At 41.3% G+C, this 21763-nt stretch overlaps 1 protein-coding gene across 1 annotated transcript in view; it reads left to right on the top strand.

Moving 5' to 3' along the window:
* Nucleotides 1–978: 978 nt before the first annotated feature.
* Nucleotides 979–21763, top strand: part of GBF1 (golgi brefeldin A resistant guanine nucleotide exchange factor 1) — a gene marked incomplete at its 5' end in the record, with an annotated part of 34420 nt that continues 13635 nt past the window's right edge. Inside the window, 17 exons of the mRNA XM_010175850.2 lie at nt 979–1044; nt 1319–1354; nt 4840–4978; nt 7296–7522; nt 8876–9044; nt 9230–9441; nt 10116–10214; nt 10631–10825; nt 11227–11413; nt 11895–12035; nt 12593–12681; nt 15720–15922; nt 16402–16525; nt 16806–16931; nt 17531–17613; nt 19849–20085; nt 21003–21096. Of these exons, the coding sequence (XP_010174152.2) occupies nt 979–1044; nt 1319–1354; nt 4840–4978; nt 7296–7522; nt 8876–9044; nt 9230–9441; nt 10116–10214; nt 10631–10825; nt 11227–11413; nt 11895–12035; nt 12593–12681; nt 15720–15922; nt 16402–16525; nt 16806–16931; nt 17531–17613; nt 19849–20085; nt 21003–21096 (2427 nt within the window). The remainder of the gene's footprint in view (nt 1045–1318; nt 1355–4839; nt 4979–7295; nt 7523–8875; nt 9045–9229; nt 9442–10115; nt 10215–10630; nt 10826–11226; nt 11414–11894; nt 12036–12592; nt 12682–15719; nt 15923–16401; nt 16526–16805; nt 16932–17530; nt 17614–19848; nt 20086–21002; nt 21097–21763) is intronic.

The raw sequence follows: 21763 nt of genomic DNA, 5'->3' as shown, positions 1-21763 counted from the left end.
TGGTCCCTAACCCGATCCTCCTCCATCAAGGGAAAGTCTTCCTGTCTCCAGACTTCCTCTCTTACCTCCAGGGCCTGGGATTCCTGAGGACTGGCAGTAAAGACTGAAGCAAAACAGGCATTCAGTAACTCTGCCTTCTTTGCATCCTTCCCTTCCAACCCCTACCATTCTGTGATTTGTGGGTGTCAAGTTTGGCTAGGTGGTCCCTAACCCGATCCTCCTCCATCAAGGGAAAGTCTTCCTGTCTCCAGACTTCCTCTCTTACCTCCAGGGCCTGGGATTCCTGAGGACTGGCAGTAAAGACTGAAGCAAAACAGGCATTCAGTAACTCTGCCTTCTTTGCATCCTCTGTCACCAGGGCACCCACCTCATTCAGCAGTGGCCCCACATTTTCTCTAGTCTTCCTTTTGCTGCTGAGGTACTTGAAGAAGCCCTTCCTATTGTCTTTGACATCCCGTGCTAGATTTAATTCCAAGCAGGCCTTGGCCTTCCTTGTTGCATCCCTGCATACTCTGACAATGTCCCTATATTCCTCCCAAGTGGCCAGTCCTTTTTTCCACATTTTGTAGGCTTCCTTCTTCTGACTAAGCTTTTCCAGCAGGATAAGTGGGGCCAAACTGAATTACGAAATGTGTTAGTCCCTGCTAGTTCCCCTAGAAAATACTTCTAAAGAAATGTTGTAGGCTTGCAGAGTGTTGTTTTTAGACTGATGATAGAAACCCTGAGAAACTAGCTTAGATGGGACCCTTCTCAGTTTTCTGTGCTGGTTCATAAACTTAATGTAGCTTTAGTTCTTGTCTGCCCTTAGTGCTACTTGGTGCAAAAGGAGCTGAACAGAACTTTTGGAGATGTGTTGGCCATTCCTTTGCTCTGTGTCTGCGCTCGGTTTGGAAAGGCAGTGGCTGGAGGCTCGCAGATTTCTGCAGTTACACACAAGAAAGACTAAAATGTTTCCCTTTGCAGTAGAAATTGTTGTAGCTAAGCACTGGCTTCTGCGGTGGGAGTCAGGAGGAACCCAGATCTGAATTTTCACAGATTTTGAGAGTGGATTATGTTCATAGTTGCCTAAGATGCATAAATACATTTCACCAGATAAACTTCATTAGTTGTTGTACTGCAGGCAGGCAGGTAGGTGAGATGACTGGACTGCATCAGTGTCTCCAGAACTTGGATTGTGGACTGCGTTCTCTCTGCATGCTTTTGTGTCTTGAACGCTACTTGATGTGCTGACCAGTTCCATGCTGCATCTAGAATGAGCTCATGTTTGAGTATAATCACTTTAGTTACTAATCATTGGCCCCTGCCCTTTTCTCTTGAGGCTTACAGTATCTTATGGAAAAACAAGCGAGTGCAGGTAAGGTGGCTTGTAGAAAAATTAGATCTCATGGACCCTTTAAAAAGAATTTTGTAGTATTATATTTTTCTTTACCTTCTTAGACCTTAGCTGGAGCTTTACTGTTAAAACCTCATCTATCAAAGGAAGCATTTGCAGTCTTGTAATTTTTTTTTTTTCTACAATTTTGTGTACACATTTCTTTACGCAAAGGTAACTCAGATAAATGTAATGGAATCCATACTGAGTTCTGAGATGAATGAGCAGTAGCTCTGAGCTCCCTCGCTACTCTGATTTCTAAAGAATTGTTTTTAAATACTAACTTCAGCGGGTTTTTACTGTGTAGGTACAAGCTTAATCTGATCTTGAAGGACATGGATAACTATTAAACTAATGCAACTATAATATCAATGAGCATTGGAGAGGGAAGGAAAGTTTTAGATTATGTTTAAAATTCAGGGTATTTTAATGATCTATTAAATGCCATTTGCCTGCAGCATTTAGTCAAGAAAGCAACCTAAGGTTTAAAATCTTAGCCTGCTAACATACAACCAAGCTGTCTAGCAAAATCAGGAAATGCCTTGGTATTGAAGGTAAAAACAAGCATTAGAAGTAGTTCCATTAGTCAAAGGCTAACTGTAGAAGTTTTTTGACACTTTCATGCTAACAGAAAAAGCAAGGAGTTATGGGATTGTTACATTTTAATTCAATACAAAATGAAATGCAGAATTAAAAATGTTGTCCTTTGATACATGTTTTGTTTTAGAATTCTCAAACTCAGAGTTTGTTTGTTAAAATAGCATATAGCCCCTGGACACTGGTGAAATATTTCTATTAAGTGTTTCTGTTTGCTTCTGCGATTTTTTTAAAGCTATGCAATTGTCACTGTAGTTTGCTATCTCTTATTTATAGGAGATAGCAAAAGAAAAAAAAAAAAGAGAGGGGGGACTAATATGGGAGGTAGTCCTAGGTAATCCTAGTAGGTGATTCTAATAAAAGATACCTGTTTGTGTAGAGTGTGGAATACTGAATGGTACGAGGTGGAAAAGACCTACTGGGTAATCTCACTTTTCTGTTAAATTGTCAAAAAAACCCCCCAAAACCACAATACTCAATTGCTGCCCTCCTCCAAGCCCTGCCCCCCCCCCAAAAAAAAAACAAACCAAACAAACCCAAAACCAACAAACAACCAAAACCAACAAAACACACAACACCCAAAACCCCAAATAATCTCAGATTCTTGTCTAAATGCTTTGTACTTTGATTAAATGTTTGAGATTCTTGAAAAATCAACTGAGTCTTTTTGCTTCCCTGACTAAATGGTTGCCCATCCATGTGAGGCTGTTGTGACTCAGTCTCTGAAAGATGGCCCTGGTTCATCAAAATGCAAATGTCCCTTATGAACCTCAGGAGGAGAAATCTTGGAGCTGATAGAAAGCACAGGACAATCACTAAAAATGGGTATTGTGTCTGAGGAAAAGGGCTTTTTTTAAAGGGCTAGTGTTGAACTGAGATGATGTTTGGTGTTACGTGAAAGGGGAGATCAGAATTAGTAATAAAATTGTCAACTTGAACTTTCTGATAGGATGGTTCAAAAATTGCCTCTTTCCCAGGGGCATGACTGAGGGTAAAAGGAGTGGGACCAACATGGTTAGCTCCTAGCAATGTCTTGGCTTCATTTTGCTGATCCTATTCCGTGCCCCTCCAATTTTTATTAGCAAGTGACTTTTTACCTGGCAAATCATGGCTACAGGATTTATTAGCTAGAAGCAAAGTCTGTTAGTTTGAAAGTATGTGAAACAGACTTTCTTGGGTTTCACACATAATGCTTCCAGATTTGCTTCCTACTTGAAGTAGTTTGGTACAATGAACCATACATCTTCAAATTTTATTTTATAAGTTAGTGAAAATGGAGAAAAAATAAATATGGCTATTAGAAAGAGATCCTTGATGCAGAATTTGGAGGAAATAACAAGGAGCACAGTAATTCTGAGTCTGCTGTTAATTACCAAGCTCAAGGAAACTGTAGCATAGCTAAAACTTGGGGATTAGTCATCAAACAAATAGAATTTGTGGTACAAAGAAAAGTTACACAAAAGGTTTACTGCACTGGGACGTAACATTTTCACAAACTTTTTTAAATGAGAAACATTACAGGCTGTGTACAAGGAGTTAAAATTCTAGCTGGAAAAGGGAAAAAGGTGGAAAAACAGTAGCGGAACCTAGAAGTTTTATTAGTATTTAAGAAGAGTAGTAGCTGGAAGGAGGCAAGTTGCAGAAAGAGGAAGAGACTAAAGAATATAGCTGTCTTCTAGAGAATTTAAATCTGATGCTAGGGATATAAGAAATAAGGAATATTACAGCCTAAAATGTAACTTAACTGTGGTAAATTTACAAAGAAGAATACCAAGTAGAGGCTGGTGCTGAGATGTGCTGAATGGTTTCCACTACGTGGAAGGTACCTGTTTAGTGGTTAAATTTTCACCTCAAATTGAAGAGATGTGATGGCATCAGAAAAATTGACTACAGCTGCCAAACCCAAGAGTAAGTGCAATTCTGCACTTAGGAACTTACTTTAGAAGGAAGCTGTTTTCAGACCTGCTGTTGCCATTGTCAATGAGACTAAATATTGTATTGTTCTTAAGAAGTTCTGACGTGTCTGTGCATGCCTTCAATAACAGCATGCTGCAGCAAATGCCATGCACTGTGCATTGCTCCTACTATGGTTCTTGTTTGCCTGATCAAAGATCTGTATATGAACTAGAAGTAGGATCCTGGTCCAGAAGGAAGTCAAGATTTAGATCTAAAGAGGAGTAATGACGGAAAGCAGGTGAAAACAGAATATGGTTTGTTTCTAACCCACTAGGGTGCTATTTGCAATGGGTTGTGCACCAGGAGTGAGAGGTTTGTTAAGCACTTGTTAACAGTGAAAGATACATGGCAATTGCTACAAAGATGAAGAGTGAACTGCTGCAAGGGATAAGTGACTGAGCTATAGGCAGTGCAGCGTGGGACTGGGTGCACAGGCTCCATTCTCAGCCTTCTTGTATAGATGGTGAAATTTTAACTGAGTGTCAGACCTAACTACTACTTGCTTATGTACTTTAATTGATGCCCTTTAGAAGTTTGGAAACATTGTCAAAAACAAAGAGATTTGACATGTGGCTGTAGGTCTAAGAGAATTTTTATCTTAATACAAAGCTAGGAGGTATTAGGGAAAAGGGAGTACTGTAATAATTGAACTATTCAGTGGATATTATAGCAGAGTAACTGTAGTAAATTGTCCCTTGGTTCAGGTAGGGAGTGCTGGCTAGTAGAGTAGCAGGGAGTGGGGAGTCAGGGGCTGATTTGCATGATTTTGAGGTGCTGATTAATTTGTGTGGTATATTTAAGTGCTGTTGCCTCACTCTGAAGTTTTTGAGACAGCCTTTGTGGGTTGGCTTGTATAATCTATTGTGCTGTGTGGTTTTGTTGTACTGATATTCTTAATCCTTTATGGTTTTCAGTTGAAAATGAGAGCTGGAGGAATGAGTGAATCATCAAAATGGAAAAAGCAGAAGAGATCACCAAGACCTCCTCGCCATGTAACTAAGGTCTCTTCTGGGACAGAACAACCAGCAGCCAGTGCTAGTAGTAATGTTGTGGGTAAGTTGAAATCTGTTTCCAGAGAAGAGACAGCATCCTTTCTAGAGATTTTTTTGAATCTATCTTTGTTTCATTTCTCTTAACACGTTGTTTTGCATTAGATTTTTTTTTATATTAGAGCAGTAAAACTTATCATAGCTTTTCAGGTCCAGGAGAGACAGTTTGAAGGAGATGGAATACATAGTGCTGGAGGAAAGCATGGTCCTGTGGCTAACTTGACAGCATTTCTCTGCCTTCAGCATGCCTTACAGGAGTAGTTTGTACAAAAGAATGGGGACCTGGAGAGGTGGCTGAGGTTATGGGCAGCCCCGTGGTGCAGAGGAGTTGGAGGGTGCAGCAGGTGCATGGAAGAGATTGAGAACAAGAACACTGGCAAGAGGAGAGCTAAGGGGAATGGAGCTGAGGAGAAGGTTTCCTGCAAGAGGAGATTGTTGATTTAAGTGACATATTCTTCCCTGTCTTCCTGAAGGGTATACCAAAGGGTGAGGTGGTAATGAGGGAAGAGCAGAGTGTGGCTGGGGAAAATGTATGGGTAGAACTGAGGGATGTGCAGAAACCTAGATATCAAGAATGGTTGAATGAACAGATACTTTTGCCAAAAAGGTTGGACCAGATGATCCTTGAGGTCCCTTCCAACCTGGTATTCTGTGATCTCTCACTACAAAGGTAAAGATTGAAAGTGTGCACTCACAGTCCATGAAATTTGAATAAAAGGCTACACTCATTAAGAGACAGGGAAATACGAGGTGTACTTATGACTATTATTATGTAGGGGAAAAAAGCAGAGGGAACAACAGAAGTACCTGAAAGGGCCTTTTGTGCAGGAGACTAAGGGGTATATGCATGCTTCTTTTTTCTGCATGCTTGGATTCAGCCTGCAGAAATGATTCAGATTGTGACTATTGCTGCGAGCTCAAGAATGTCATGTTGGGGGCTTCCATATCCCGTTCTTGCAGAGGAGTAGACTAAATAGTTATAACTATTTTTAACCTCTTCTCTGGATAAATGAGTCTCTCTGGCTGCAGAGTACTCTTGTGCACTCTACAATTTGAGGGCCTCAGACATAAACATGAACAGTGAAAGGAAGCAGACAGGAAAACTGGAACAGCAGCTGTGTAAAATACCTAGTTCTGACACTTACTCTGTCACAGGAAACTGCTCAGTGTACTGTGAACGATTCCAAGTGTGTTTCTACACAACAGTACGATTGGTAAAAACAAAGGAAATAATAAATGTGGTCAAATTGCATATAACTCAGGATGCATCCAGATGAGACCTTATCTCTACATAAATCATCGTTATATTTAAGTTTCCAAATACATATTAAATTCCATTAAACAGTATTATAACTTCTGTAACGTTTTAGAGAGAAAGTTGGATTGTGTTATGAAGCACGTCATTAACTCTGACCTTGTAGTGCTAGGTAATGTATTAGCTGTGCTTTTTAGGCCAGAATCTTGGCTTAGCAGGTGAAGAACAGATTGCAAAATTGATCATATATTCCATTTCATTTCTTAAAAATCAAGTAATGTCCTGCTACTTACATAAGACATTTCCAAAAATCAAGTCAGCAATAAAACACCACTGTGCAAAACCATACACAGTTCACATGTAAATTCATAACATAACTCTGGTTTGTGCCTTTATTACTGTGCCCTGCAGTATATCTTCTCTTTTTAGTTTACGTTTTTAAGTTCTACTCAGAACCTTAAGAGCTGCAAATATCTGGGTTTCTTTTAAAGGAAAACTTAGATTCTTGGAGCACTATCTCATATATAGAAAAAATAAAAATACTTCACTGCTCCATTTCAGACTCATTTGAATTCTATTGCAATACCATTTGCTTAAGGAGAATTAAAGAAGTAGGTCTTGCCTTCCAATCAAGTTAAAAATTCTCACTTTGAAGGAATGACCAGTCCTTGATGCAGGTCTTTAAAGCGGTTGTGCCATTGCATCAAAGAGTAAGGTTCACCTTTTGGACTATTTTTAGATTTCTTCTTCATTATAGAGAAACCCTCTGCACCCTTTATCTAACTGTTAATTATCTTATTTGCTGAATATGTTAGATTCCAACTGTTGTATTTTAATTCTGAGAACTGCTAGTATCTCACCTGTTCATCTATTTGATTTGTTAATACCTGGCAAAAGAGAACTTACCTACATTCCCTACATTAATGCATAATTATCTGAGATAATTTGTAGTGTGAAGCAGTAATCAAAGTAACTCTTTATTGCTCTAGGGCTATATTCAATGTAGGAACTTGTGGCTGAGGGACAGAATAATATTGATCTTTTTGCTTATGTTTCTCATCAGCAGGTGGAGTTACTTTCATAGACGCTCCTTCTCCTAGCTCCTCTGGGAGCTCAGAAAATGTTTCATCTGCAGTCAGCCCTGCTACAGACAGTGGTTTGGAGTTGTCCTCTCAGACTACCTCCAAGGAAGACCTGACAGACTTGGACCAAGTCACTTCTTTGGGACTTAATGCAGGAGTGCCTTCAAATGAGGCCAAAGTCACTGAAAATCAAAATCAGCCCGAGCTCCAGGTACATGGATACAACTTACAAAGAAAATGTCTAACTCTCAGCATAACCTGTTACAGATTTAGCACAGTTACTCTCTTTCTATCTCTCTTCTTGGTCATAGTGTTTCCATTCTATTTCAAGGCTTAAAGTCAGAATAAAACATCCTTCGCTGCAAGTGATTTGTAAATTCACAAACATTCATTCTTGGTTTTCTCTTGAGACCATCCCCATTGGCTTAGAAATCATAACTGTGCAGCCCAACACACCTGTGTATCTAGTTGTACTCCTGCCAATACCATCAGCCTTAACTAAAGGAGAAACTGTTAGAGGGAGACAAAGAGGAAATCTGCAGAACTCATTTTACTGTCTTTAGTGAAAAAAATTTCTTAAGTTTGTAGAAATTCAGCTGTTGGTGTTTGTGCATGTGCATTGCTGTTGCTGTGAAATGTAACTAACCTGAACCAAGGCCTTTCTCAGTAAGTTTTCTTCCATGTTGTCTCCGCTTCCCCTGCAACGGTAATACTGTTGAGAGGATGGATTAGAGCTGCAGGGAACCTTTCAGATCTGCAGATATTTTGAATGGTAAAAATGCTAATAAAGCATAGATAAGAATAATGTGCTGAAATTATGTTACATTTTAAATCAAAAAATCAGCCAAATCCAAACCCCAGGGGCAGTAAGAACTGATCATAGAATCATAGAATGATATGAGTTGGAAGGGACCTTAGAGATCATTTAGTTCCAACCCCTCGGCCATCAGCAGGGGCACCTTCCACTAGACCAGGTTGCCCAAAGCCTCATCCAGCCAGGCCTTGAACACTTCCAGGGAGGGGACATCCACAGCTTCTCTGGGCAACCTGTTCCCGTGTCTGACCACCCTCACAGTGAAGAATTTCTTCCTAATATCTAATCTAAATCTACTCTAGTCCAGTTTATAAGCATTTCCCCTTGTTCTGTCACTACCTGCCCTTATAAAAAGTCCCTCCCTAGCCTTCCTGTAGCCCCTTCAGGTACTGGAAGGATGCTAGAAGGTCTCCCTGGAGCCTTCTCATCTCCAGGCTGAACAGCCCCAACTCTCTCAGAATGATAGGCTATAGGAGTACCTTCAAAGTAAAGTCCTTAGTCTTTACAACCTAGAGTTATGTAAAATAGATAAGAACTAGATGGAAGTGAAAGGGCAGAGAGGGCTGCAGATGATCTAGAAATGCTCTTTTCTCTTAAATTTAGTTTTCTTACTCTTCTTCCCTGAGTGACCTGTGTAGTTTTAGTAGTTCCGAATGAGCCGTGAACAAGTAAGCCTTTCTTCTAGCTTGTCTAGTGTTTGTTAACTCTTGTTTTGCTTCTTTCATTCTCAAATGACTGATACAAATGAAGAATGAAAGTCTGAGGGAGGAGAAGATGCAGTCAGCTTCTGTTGAGTCTATCCCTGAGGTCCTAGAGGAGTGCACATCTGTAGCAGAACACTCTGACTCTGCCTCAGTTCATGACATGGACTATGTAAATCCCCGAGGAGTACGTTTTACTCAGTCTTCCCAAAAAGAAGGTGAGAGGTGGGCAACGTTGTGAAGTCCTTCCTCCTTTCCGCTGCTCTGTTTTGCTTTCTGCTAAGAGGGTTATAAGCTCCTGTTCCTCAGCTGGTCTGTAACAATTGCATTTGTAACACTTGTTAGGCACCTGCAAAAAGCAGGAGCAAACTGGAGAATGCTAATCTCTCTTACTTTCCTTTAGGAGCAGCACTGGTCCCATATGGACTTCCATGTATTAGAGAACTGTTCCGCTTTCTTATCTCACTCACCAACCCTCATGACCGCCACAACTCTGAGGTGATGATCCACATGGGGCTGCAGCTGCTAACTGTTGCCCTGGAGTCAGCACCTATTGCAAACTGCCAGTCCCTCTTGGGACTTGTGAAGGAGGAGTTGTGCCGACATCTATTTCAAGTGAGTCTGACTTATGCTACTAGCGTGCCATATGGCACTGGCGAGTCGGATACTAGTGTGCATCAGAGTCTATTGGAATTTAGGATCCTTAGGTTTGGCAGGTCTTGGTCTTCAAATAAGCTCTCTGCTGAATTGCAATGAGAGTTCTGAATTTCACCAGTGAAGTAGTGCTGTTGCAAAGCCAGAGAGGTTGTGTGCTATTTTAATCAGACCAGGGGCAAGAAGGATGAAGGTGATTTGAATGAACTGTTATTGTGGGATAACACTGTGTTTTGATATAATTGGTTTTGAGGTAATCATGGTTGCAAATCACCAGCTTAGTAGCAGGCAAAACCTTTGGAGTACCAAGCTATTAACTGCACTAGGGCCATCTCAGAGGCAGGTCTTCTCCCAGGTTCCTTCTTCACTAAAAGATCTGTGGATTTAGCAAAAGAACAAAGTTGTAGTAGGAAATGTCCTACCACAAGCTGTAGGGAATTAAGTATATTCATCCTTACTAGCAAAAAGTGAGACCAGGAGGTTGAATAAGGGAATGGTTTTTGAAATACTGTTGCTGTGGAAGGTGAAGTGGCTGTTGTAGGTCTGCACTGCCACAGTGCTACTACTTAATAGCACATAATGACTAGCCTTTGTTAATTCTTAAAGTGGGTTTTGTTTGTTTGTTTCTTGTTCAGCTACTGAGTGTTGAACGGCTCAATCTGTATGCAGCCTCCCTCAGGGTGTGCTTTCTTCTCTTTGAGAGCATGAGAGAGCATCTGAAGTTCCAGCTGGAGGTGAGTTTTTGAGTATCACTGGGTGCCTAGCCGTAGTTTCTTGGACTTCAGTTAAATGCGCAGAGCTAGACAGTAAGACACAGTCTAAATCAATTTACCTTTGTGTAAATGACTCAGTGGGTTACGGGTAGGCTATGTAGGCCTTTTCTTGTTGGATAATAAAATGTCTTTGAGACTGGTCTGCTGCACTGCCTGTCTTTGTATCGTATTTTTTGAAAGGTAAATCCAAGTGCACTGAAAGGTAGAACTCTTTGAAACCTTTCTAGAACCTCCTTCAGAATGAGCCATCATTAAAGATGGAGTCTCACGTGGGAAGATGTAGCTTAAATCTATTTCTGTAGTCCTCAAAGCTATTCACTGTCCTGCTTTCTTTTTTTTTTTTTTCCTTAAACTGAGCTACCCTGTGTTTCTGCCAGATGTACATCAAGAAGCTGATGGAAATAATCACTGTGGAAAACCCAAAGATGCCCTATGAAATGAAGGAGATGGCTTTGGAAGCCATTGTTCAGCTGTGGAGGATTCCCAGTTTCGTGACTGAGCTCTACATTAACTACGACTGCGACTACTACTGCGCCAACCTCTTCGAGGAGCTCACCAAGCTGCTCTCCAAGGTGCTGAGCCGCGGGCCGGGGCTGCCGCCCGCAGCGGGAGGGAGAGAGGGAGGGTGGGAGCTTCCTTCGGGGTGCCGAGGGGGAGGCCGGTAACTCAGGACAAGGGTAAGCACAGGTGCAGAACTTGGGAATGGGAGTGGTTGAAAGATTTGGGGCGAGTAGTCTGTAGAGATGAAGGCGGCCATTCAACACTTGGAAGCAGAAGCGAAAATAATAGTCATGATGCTTTAATAACATCAGAGCAGATAAACCATTAGGTATCTGCTAGAAAGCTTTGTGTGAAAAGTTTAGGGTGTTCTTTTGTACGCTTTAGGCTTCCTTAAGCTGTAAGGGAAACTTCCTTCCCCCATTATGGTGAGAGAGGCATGAAAGTTGACCAATACCTACACTTTATTTCCCAGAATGCCTTCCCGGTTTCTGGACAGCTGTATACTGTCCATCTGCTGTCTCTGGAAGCATTGCTGACAGTGATAGATAGTACTGAGGCACATTGCCAGGCCAAAGTGCTGAGCAACATATATCAACAAGAGAAGGAACTTACCAAATCAAGCCCAGAAACCATGAACTGCACCAAAGAAACAAGCAATAGTAAGACCGTTTTTTTTTAATATATTTTGATATTAAGCTTAGTCTTGTACTAAACTGGCAGATCTTGTTTTGGTAGCTGACATAGTAAGCTCCTTAAATATATGTTTTCAGTGTTCCTGTTGCATGTTTTATAACTACACACTGATGTTGATAACCTTGCTATTTGTAAAACTTGTGGATGTTAAAATGTGCCCCTCATGAAGCTTTATATAAAGGCCTGTCAAGGCCCTTATATAAAGACTGTCAACACTGGCAGTCACAACAGAAGGAAGGTGTGCCATGGAATTCATGTAGACAAAATACTGAGGACACTGAACAATCACAGCTACTGGGGGGAACTCCTTTGAATAAGCTCACATTCAGTTTAGAGTGATTAGTTCATTATTTCTCTGTTGCTAGCTTTTTCCTTGGCTTATGGGTTTATTTATGTGTGTGTGGTTTTTTTGTTTGGTTTTGTTTTGCTTTTTTAAATCTTCTACAGATAATGAGAGAGTACTCAATGAGGGAAAATCTTCCAGTGCAGTCTCGGAGCCAGCTGGGGCATGTCCTCCCACCAGTGGGTGCCTTATGGCTGACCAGATGAAGGAGGGCTGCATGGAATTAGAAGGAGGAAGCGAGGCAGGTAATAGTCGCTGTGGTACCCTGACACTCTGAGTGTGTATATGCTGAGAATGGTCCTCACATTTGTTGACTGGTCCTGCTATACTATAGACCACTGTAGCTATTGTTTGTTCAAAACAAGGAGGTATGTGGTGAATATTTGGATATTATATGTGTGTTATATATGCATATTAACTCTTGCATTTCTTGTAGGAGAGGATTAGATCTGGTGGGTCACTTTGTGGCAAATGTGTGTGAAATTCATACCAGTGTTTAGTATTTTTAAGGTACTCAGGGGCTCTCCAGGGGATCAGTAATGTAGATAGTCAAAATATCCAGAAAACTAAATTTTGTGGATATGTGAAGTTGTCCATGACAAGAAGCTACTATGCAATTATGCTGAAGAAAATGTGGGTGGGTGGGAGATATATAGTAACTGAATAGTAGGAATATGACTGCCATTTGCAGGACAGCACATTGCATCAAGACTTCATGATTGAAAGTTATGATGGGATACTATAGTGGGCTGAATGCTCATCTGGGGATAGGTTTGACTGTGATGATGCTTTGTCCTTGTAGCTGAGAAGAGTATCCCCAGGAAGCCTACACGATTTTCTTGTATCCTTCCAAGCTCTCAGGAACTTATGCAGATTAAGAACAAAAAGAAGGTATGATTTGGAATATATTACAAATGGATCTTTTAGTGTTCTCCTTATTTCCCATCCCATGTGAGCTTTGCATTACTGGTCATATCTCAGGAATTCTGAGTTCTAATCTCTGCTGATAAGAATTAAATAGTCACTGAAAATCCTGCTACGCTGCAGAGACAGCAATGATTGTTATCTGTTCTGATTTAGTTGTGCTAAAAGTTGCAAGAAGTGTTCAGGAAATTTTGTAGCACGGCTGCTAAGCTAGGTCCATGTGATTTCTGATTGGAAAAGTTGCTGGATCTAGTTTGCATTATATGAAGATGATCAGGTACTTTCATCCCTACTCTTATTAAACCTGTAAATGAGGAGCATACCAAGAGTCCTGTAGTAGACATTAACAGTCTAGCCTGCTTTGCTGATTTCTTTATTCCTATGTTTGCTTTATCAAAAGGATGACTGAAAAGGTTGTCTTGATTGTGGCAAAGCCATTCTTTTTCTAGTTGTCTGTTTCTTTGAACCTCATTAATCCAAGTTATAGTCTAAACTTTATACAGCTTTTCCATTCCATAAGTGGTTCCAGTCTAGGTCTAGTGTTGACAAAGCTGCTCCATGCAGATGGCTTTGTATTTATCTGCTGTCTTGTGTCAAACATCAAGTAGTGGCCTGCTTGCTCACCTACAGAGACAGCAGATGAATATGATATTTAAAGTCCCTATGGGTTACATGGGACTGGGTTTTTTGGGTGTTTCCTTTTTTTTTCCCCATTCACATATGTTATGTTTACAGATTTTGTTCTATTTGCACAACATACACATGAGGTCCGTAGGTTATTTAGGAAGTGAGTGATTACTCAGCTTCAATATGAAAATTAGGCATATTCTGGATGGAACATGAGTGGCCATGGTAGTTGTGGGGTAAGGAGCCAGATGATCTAGTGGAAGAAGAAGTTAATGTGTTTGAACCATTCATTGGTGGCAAAGATAAAGGCTTTTTATTTATACTTGACTAAAAGGCTTATGACCTCTCTCTCTAGCATAGGTGTTTTTATTTGACATTATTATAAGGGAGTGGTGCTCTGGCAGTCTCTGGATCTGAATGTAATTTAAGGCCTTGGTTTCTCTCTAGGAAGTCTGTTGCAGTACTTAGGAGCTTAGTTCCTTACCTACAACACAGCGCTGCAGTGGGATAACGCTAACTGGCTTCCCAAGCCACAGGGATGGTTGGGGAAAGTGTCAGCACAGTCTTCAAAGGAACCACTGAGTTTTGGCATTAGCTGATTTCTAAGAAATTAGTATTGATTTAGCTACTGTTTCATTTGTAACCCTTTGCTTTGCATTAAATCTAGCTTTCATGGCAGCTTTGCTGATGGAGTTTGTGTGAAACTCCATTGTGGAGAAGGGAGCTTGCGTAGTGCTTCCACTGTTCTAACTGAAAACCTCTGATAATACTCCAGTTTTACTGTGCTGGAAAACAAGGTTAGAAGAAATAAGAGCATTGCCAGTGGCTGAGAGTTTGTTAAAGAAAGTGCCAGGTGCTCCTAGAAAAAGGGCAGTGTCTTACACTACAGCAGAGGGCAGAAAGATGTTAATAAATCTCTGTTAATTTGCCCAGGGAAAATCCTTTCCTGACCCTAAATCTGCTAATGGTTTCATCCTGAGCATGTAAACAAGGCACACAAAACGTTCAGCTTAAGTAATGTTGGTGCTGACATCGCACCAGCATGTTCTGCTTCCTTTAACCTCCATTACCACAGCTGGAAGGAGCAAAAAAGCTAAATAAAAGCAGAAAACAAATTAGGCATCAAATTGAAAGTTTTCTTTGTTTCCAAAGGCAATGACCAGAAGCTCAGAAGCATAGGACTGACATAATTATAAATGCCATGCAAAATGCCAGCAGTCTTGTCTCCTTTCAGGCAGTCTTCAGAAGTACAACTAGTCCGTAGAGTGCCCTAGGGCTTGGCTTACAGGATTTACAGCTGAACAGAAGTGCTGCTGGCATCTTACAGTCCCTTCAGGCTTGTTACACCGGAGCAGCACATGGTTATTATGTTGTTATACCTTCACTGGATCTTTGTGTGCTCCATGCTATTTCAGGCTCTGTGTTTCACTGCAATCTGAGGATGTTCACACAGGCAGGGGAAGTAGAGAACAGAGGGCTGGTGGCTTCTAAGGTACCTAGAAACCCAAGGGAGCTAGTAATCATGATGGTCACGAATTTAGTTCAGTAGGTCATCGCTAGCAGTTTGATCGTGATAGGAGCTAACAGGGAACTGACATTTATTCTGGTGCCTTAGTAAAGTTCATACAGTTGTTTGTGCTTTTGCTTTTTCTGAACATCACCAAGAACATTCAGTTAACCCTTTCTTAGTCAGGTGTTTTATTACACTGTGGCTGTGGTACAGTCTAGTTTCTTAAAATAAGAATCAAGCAGGGCAGGGTAGTTGATGTCCCTTCAAAACAAAAAATGTACCTGCTCTTCCCAGCCTACAGGTGGCCTTGTCATGCTGGAAGTTCCTGGGACCATGGAATGGGCAATTCTCACTAGCAGAATGTTTTCTGATTCTTAGTTTAAGCTTTTGCAACACTTCTTCCTTGCACCTGCTGAATAAGTGCCAAGAATTCTTGCTGCATGTCTCCTGCCACTGAGGTAGAGCCTGGAACCAAAGGGGACAGAAGAGGGTATGGAGCAGTGCAGCTGCTCCATGTAACTGGGTAGAGTTGATCTTGCTACATGTCTGGGGTTCATCAGAGACCTTCCTCTGCTCTGTTTACATACTAGAGCAGGTGAGGCATTTGGGGTAGCAGAGCTAATTGCTTGGTGAAATTTCAAAGGTTTTCAAAGACGGCAGCTCTGTCCAGTATTATTTTATAGTGAATCCTTGTGATGAATGCAGATTTTCAGGCCTTGGTTAGCCTTCTTGCTGTATTACACAGTACAATGAACTTGATCATGCTGAAGTTGATCAATTTGCTACTATACTTTTGGTTCAAATGCGAAGAACAATCTAAAATAAGAAATGCTCTTCAAGCTTGTAGTTATCAGAATGTCTCCTTCAGCTCCTGATAACCGGCACAGAGCAGTTCAACCAAAAGCCAAAGAAAGGGATACAGTTTCTGCAGGAGAAGAACCTTCTTGCCACCCCTATCGACAACAATGAGGTGGCCAGGTGGCTACGGGAAAATCCTCGCCTGGACAAAAAGATGATTGGGGAATTTGTGAGTGACCGTAAGAACATAGACTTGCTGGAAAGCTTTGTTGGGTGAGTATCTCTCTGTATCTCTTCAGTCAGAAACTGGTGAAAGTTAAGGGTTCAGTGATTAAAAAAAGCAGTAGAACAGTGGTTCCTGGAGGCATTGGATTTGTATCCCTTGGTTCTCCATGTACCACCATGCCTTAATTCTGTGCATCTCTTGCGTATGGTAACACCTTAGATATATGTGTATATAGATAGATAAATAGATATAAAATAGTATCATAGTTGAGCTCCTTTCAGTAGGGCCAATCTCTGTGAAGACTGGAGAGATGATTATGTACATAATCGCCTGTAGGATTACTGACACTTTTTTAATTGTTTCTTTCCTGTTCATGGTATATTTCTTCTCACAGTCCCTTCTTTACTGTCTGTTCTCTGTGAAATCTGGTATCCTGATGCTGAAACAGACAAGACTGTAGTCAGTAAGTGTATCCTACCTTTCCCATCCTCTTTCAGTTTCTCACTGCGTTTCATTCTTCTTACAGGACCTTCAGCTTCCAAGGTTTGAGACTGGATGAAGCTTTACGACTTTATCTAGAGGCCTTCAGATTACCAGGAGAGGCGCCTGTAATCCAGAGACTGTTGGAAGCCTTCACAGAACATTGGAGGGTGTGTACTTGGTGGGCAGAAAGCTCAAAACTGTGTTATTTCTTGTGCATCTGCTTGCCATGATGGACATGTTAGATCAAACTGCCCTACAGGCAGCAGCTGTTGTTTTGTAGGAGATGGCAGCAGCACATAGATTTCCGGGGTGCTTTTTGGAAGCTGGAGCCAGAGCCTGGGGTTTTTGTTTGTCCTAGAGATGATTCAGTACCGTGGGTAGGAAAATGGCTGTCTTGGGTCACTGCTCTTCCTCTAGGACTCATTTGTGCATATATTTGCCTTTCAGAAATCAAATGGGTCCCCATTTGCTAATAGTGATGCCTGCTTTGCCCTGGCCTATGCAGTTATTATGCTGAACACTGACCAGCACAACCATAATGTCCGCAAGCAGAATGTCCCAATGACTCTGGAGGTGAGTGTTACCAGTGTGGGCACCTGCCTTCTCTGGTTTTGATAGCAGTGTAGTACTTGTTTTTATCTCAACGGCATTCTCTTTTTTCCCTGGCATTCACCACTCACACACAGTAAGATGGTGTGCAGCACTGAAGTTTAGTATGGTCGGAGAGGGGAGCTGTGGGAAAGGGGCAGTCTGAAGAAATATGAGCTCAACAGACAACTAAGTTCATCAAGAGGCTTGTGTGTGTGTGTGTGTGTGAACAAACTGTATCCTAAGACATAGTACGAATGGGAAGATTGTTGAACCGCTGTGGGCTTCTAGAGAGTTCAAGGTCTGTGCGTCAGTGTGGTGGTGCAGACCTGTCATTCTGATATCCAGCCTCGGCGAAGCATGTGCTACGTTGTGCCTCTGTTCTTTCCTTGTGAGGAGTGACAGGGTTTGCTGCACACTACTGCCACGAAGAGTAGCATTTAGTCTTTGAACTTTAAGGCTGCATGCTGAAGAACACAGGAAAATCTCCTTCTGATCCCGTGAAAAACAAACGGAGTACTGCTCCTAGCCAAGCAGTTAAAGCTGGAGATATTAGGAATTAACATTGGTGTAACTTTTTTCAGGAGTTTCGGAAGAACCTGAAAGGTGTGAATGGAGGCAAAGACTTTGAGCAGGACATACTGGAAGACATGTACCATGCCATCAAGTAAGAATCAACCTGTCATCTCCTTGTATGTAGAGAGCAAACTAGACTTGTTTGATCTGAGAGACCTGTGGAGAGAAGAGACTCACTGATCATGTGCCTGTTTGCCTCAGACCAACTTCGAGCTCCATGTGGGGCTGTAGTAACAAGCCTGTCACAGTGCTTGCACTGGATTTGTATCTTTGGATTCTTGCCATGGTATTTTAATCCACAGAGTTTAAGCTACAGTTAAAAAATACATTACTTCTATCAACATGCAAAAGAATGGCTGAGCAAGACCAGCACATGTGAAGTGCTGTATCTAAGAAGGGTCTGTTCTCCAGATCAGTTTTTTGTCTTTTTTAGAACATTTTATGTAGTGCTAGAGATCGTATCTCATCCCTAGGACAGTACTTGTGCCCTGACATAACATGTCCACGTCTCAGTTTCACATATTCTGCTTTTGAGCTCTTCATATGAGGCTGCTGTCTGCACCAATCTGTTCTGCTGTCCTGAACCTCTTGGCACACTGACCAATATTTGAGAATTCCTGGTGGCTGAGGCCCTTTTGTGCACAGACTAGCTCTGGTGAGGAGCTTTAATAATAGCTCAGAAATTTAGCCTGTCAGTAAATCCAGGCCGAACCAATTTGAAGCTGAGAGAATTACATCTTTGAGGAGACAGGATGTGACTGACTCTCAGCTGGTTTCAATCTGCAGGGGCAGGCAGTGGCTTGGGCTGGAAGCAGGGCAGTGTGATTAGGCTGACCCTCCCTTTTGAGCCTTCTTTGGGAAGGTGGAGATGCTCACTGTACTGAATATCTAGAAATTCTTCAAGAGGAAGCTCTAGCTTCCAAATAGAGCTCTAGTTTTGTTTGGCCTCTCTCCCTTGAGGGAATTCTTAACGTTTTGAGTAGTACCCTGAGAATATCATCATATATTTCAGTTATCTAGTGCCTCTATCCCAGTCTATTCCCCTTTATCCTCCCTTCACCAGATACCTCAGCTTTTTCAGTATGTTCTATGGCTGAAACAACTGGTGTATCCTTTCAGTATTGCTCCATCTCAGATAGATTGCCTCAGTGTCAAGCTGAGATTGAGGAACTGCTTGTTTTCTTTGTATTATTAGGGAGGTGGAAAATCAGACTGTAATCTGTACAGAGTAATGCATAATCTCTTCAGGATCTCAGCATTTCACTTGTGAGCACAATTTAATTTCCTGAGACTTTCCAAGTAAACCTATTAACTTTGTTCTGTTAATATTAATCAAATACAGGTTCTTAGAAAAAATATGGTATTGACTGCAAACATATTTTCCTGTATTATCTCAGTAATGATTGCTTTTGTCAAAATATGCAGGCACCGAAGACTGAGAAGAGCTTATTTCTTATGTATAAATCAAGAGGGATATTTTTTATAGTTGTTGTTAGCATGGGAAAATTGCTTCTTTGGCAGCTGAAGCATGTTGTTTTTTGATTGTTGCAGAAAGACCTCTACCTTTCAGATTGGCTGCAATCTACTGTTCTTAGTAGATCTGAGAGTCTTGTTCTGTTAGCTGGTCACTTACAGAAGGTTCTCTTGTACAATGTTATCCAAGTCTAGGGAGTATGTATTTAAGCTTGATGTATTTTAACCTGGGATTGCAGCTACTACTTGACATTAATCATAATTGTTTTATTATTGTGTAGCTTTAATCCAGTTCGAGTAAGGAGCTGTGGTACCCTGGTCATGAATCACCCATCATATATTTGGTTTCTTGTTTTATCTTTAATTTTGTACTACTTTCTGATATTTTATATTGGCATAATACTCATATTTGCATTTGTCTTATACAAAGGTATTTGTGCCTACTGTTGACTGCAGTGGTATAACAGTTTAACTTTTTTTCATCTAAGAGTAATGAGATATGCAGAGCACTCTAATGGGATGGGAGGATGAAACTATGCCAGTGTGCTGTCCAAAAATTCCCTTCATTTAACTGAAGTGTGTGTTGCATTTTGCACTTGTGTTAGGTAGTTGCTTCTTCAATACTGCCCCTTACATGGTTGCTGCTGAGAACCACCAGACTTTAGATCCAGGATATCAAAGAAGGGCAGGGGAAGCAGGCAGGCCTCGAAAAATAGAATGTTTCAGGAGCTGGCAAAATCACTCCAGAGAGGGTATCACTTAGCTTTGGGACCATGTAATGAAAGGCACTGTGTAAATGTTAGGTTTGGCTCAGAATGAAAAATTCAAGCTTTCTGCCTTCCCTCCCTTGTAGAAATGATGAGATAGTGATGCCAGAAGAACAGACAGGCCTGGTGAAGGAAAACTATATCTGGAATGTTCTGCTACATCGTGGTGCCACTGATGAGGGAATATTCCTCCATGTGCCTCCTGGAAGCTATGACCATGATCTCTTCACCATGATATGGGGGCCAACCATTGCAGCACTTTCTTATGTTTTTGACAAGAGCATAGAAGAAACAATCATCCAGAAGGCTATCTCTGGTTTCAGGTAACTCTTGCATTCATGAAAACCCAGAATAGTTAAGTCAGTTGTCTCCTGTTCACCTGCTAAAGACATCGCAGTGAATATCAGCTGTTACTTTTCCTAGCAATTGAAGAACGTTTTATTGTGACCTGTGGTCCTCTAGTTTTGTTCTGTCATTTGTATTGATTTATCACATCTTGGGCTGTCTTGGTTGCCTCTCACTGTCTGGCTTGACTGCTGTGTTGTAGTAAATCAAAGTGCCTCGGACATGCATTTTTAAACTACAATTTGGTTGCATTTAAAAGACCTACTGACAGAGCTGTGCTGCTTGGAAGTGAGGGGGAAAGTCACTCTGAACTTGCACAGTGATGCTGGCATGTACATGAGCAAAACCTCTTAGGTGTATGAGGGCATAACTGGCTGAATGGGATAGGAGATTTTTTTTCTCTTTTTTATTTCCCAGATGACCAGTATTCCAAAAAAACTCGCTAAACTGTGAGAAACTGTATTGGAACAATCTTTGGTTGTGCTTAGATCCAGACCAGATGGTGCCTTAAGCATAGTTTAAAAGCTCTGTTAATATACTGCAGTAGCCATGATCTCTTGGAAACCAGACCCTCAACACTACTGGCGTTCTCAGCAACTCTCTCTTATGTCAAGATAGGAGATTAGTTATATTGGCTCAGGTGCAAGTGGTCTGTCTGTTTAGACTCACTTCTTGAAAGTGATCCTTGCATCAGCACAAACAAATATCAGGATCTATGCATGAGGGTTAAGATTATTTGAGGGATAATAACAGACTTCTATACATCAGCTTTCATTATGAGTAAGTGGGGAGGAAAGTCTAAAATGTCAACAAGAGGCTCTCTGATTTGCTGTCCTGTAGACAGACTTGTCTGTGCTGACTTATTACATTATTTTCTATTTTCTTATTTCCCCAGGAAATGTGCAATGATTTCTGCTCACTATGGCCTTAGTGATGTGTTTGACAACCTCATAATTTCTCTCTGCAAGTTTACAGCCCTCAGCAGCGAGGTAAGTTTGCAAGGAGGGGAAAGCAGCATGGTTTTTAGTATGTTGGATCTCTCTTCCTCTCTTAAGCAGTAATATTTGCTTATTTTAGTTATCACAATATCTGTAGATATCAGTCAGCCCCTGGCCAGAGTTTTCTGGAGAAGGCAATGAGAAGGCAGTTTGTGCAGAGCAGAGTGCCGTCATGTAGAAGTGTTTATTCCACCCACTTGGTCTGAGGAGACTTAAATCTCCCAGTGATCGAGACAGTGATCATCTATGATCCCAAAGAGGTTTATGTTTTTCAGCTATTTAATATTTAGTTATAGGGCTTATGCAGCACCAAGAGGGACTGTTTTGTGAGCTCTTCTTCCAAAGTGTAGGGGCTGTGGATCCACCCAGCATAAAGGGGTTAGAAAAACAAATGCTTTGAATTATCAGTTGGTGTGTGGAGTCTGGTAATAATATCATCTGTTAGCCCCACTTTTGGCAAACTGTTTCCGTAGATTGTACTGTGAGAATAAATTCAAGGTACAGTGGTTGGTGTAAGCTTTCCCCCCCTTCCCCCGCCCAAATCTGTGAGTCTGAGTTTACAGCATCACCCTGTTTTTCCCCAAGGTGTTTGATAGACAGTCCATTTCAGACTATGGATTGTGCTAAACAGACTACAGCAACCCCTTTAAAGGGTCAG

This window comes from Antrostomus carolinensis, unplaced genomic scaffold (assembly GCF_000700745.2).
Source record: "Antrostomus carolinensis isolate BGI_N321 unplaced genomic scaffold, ASM70074v2 scaffold18189, whole genome shotgun sequence".
NCBI classification, from domain to species: Eukaryota; Metazoa; Chordata; class Aves; order Caprimulgiformes; family Caprimulgidae; genus Antrostomus; species Antrostomus carolinensis.
The sequence above is the reverse complement of the archived record's forward strand: the minus strand, read 5'-3'. Positions and strand labels throughout refer to the sequence as shown.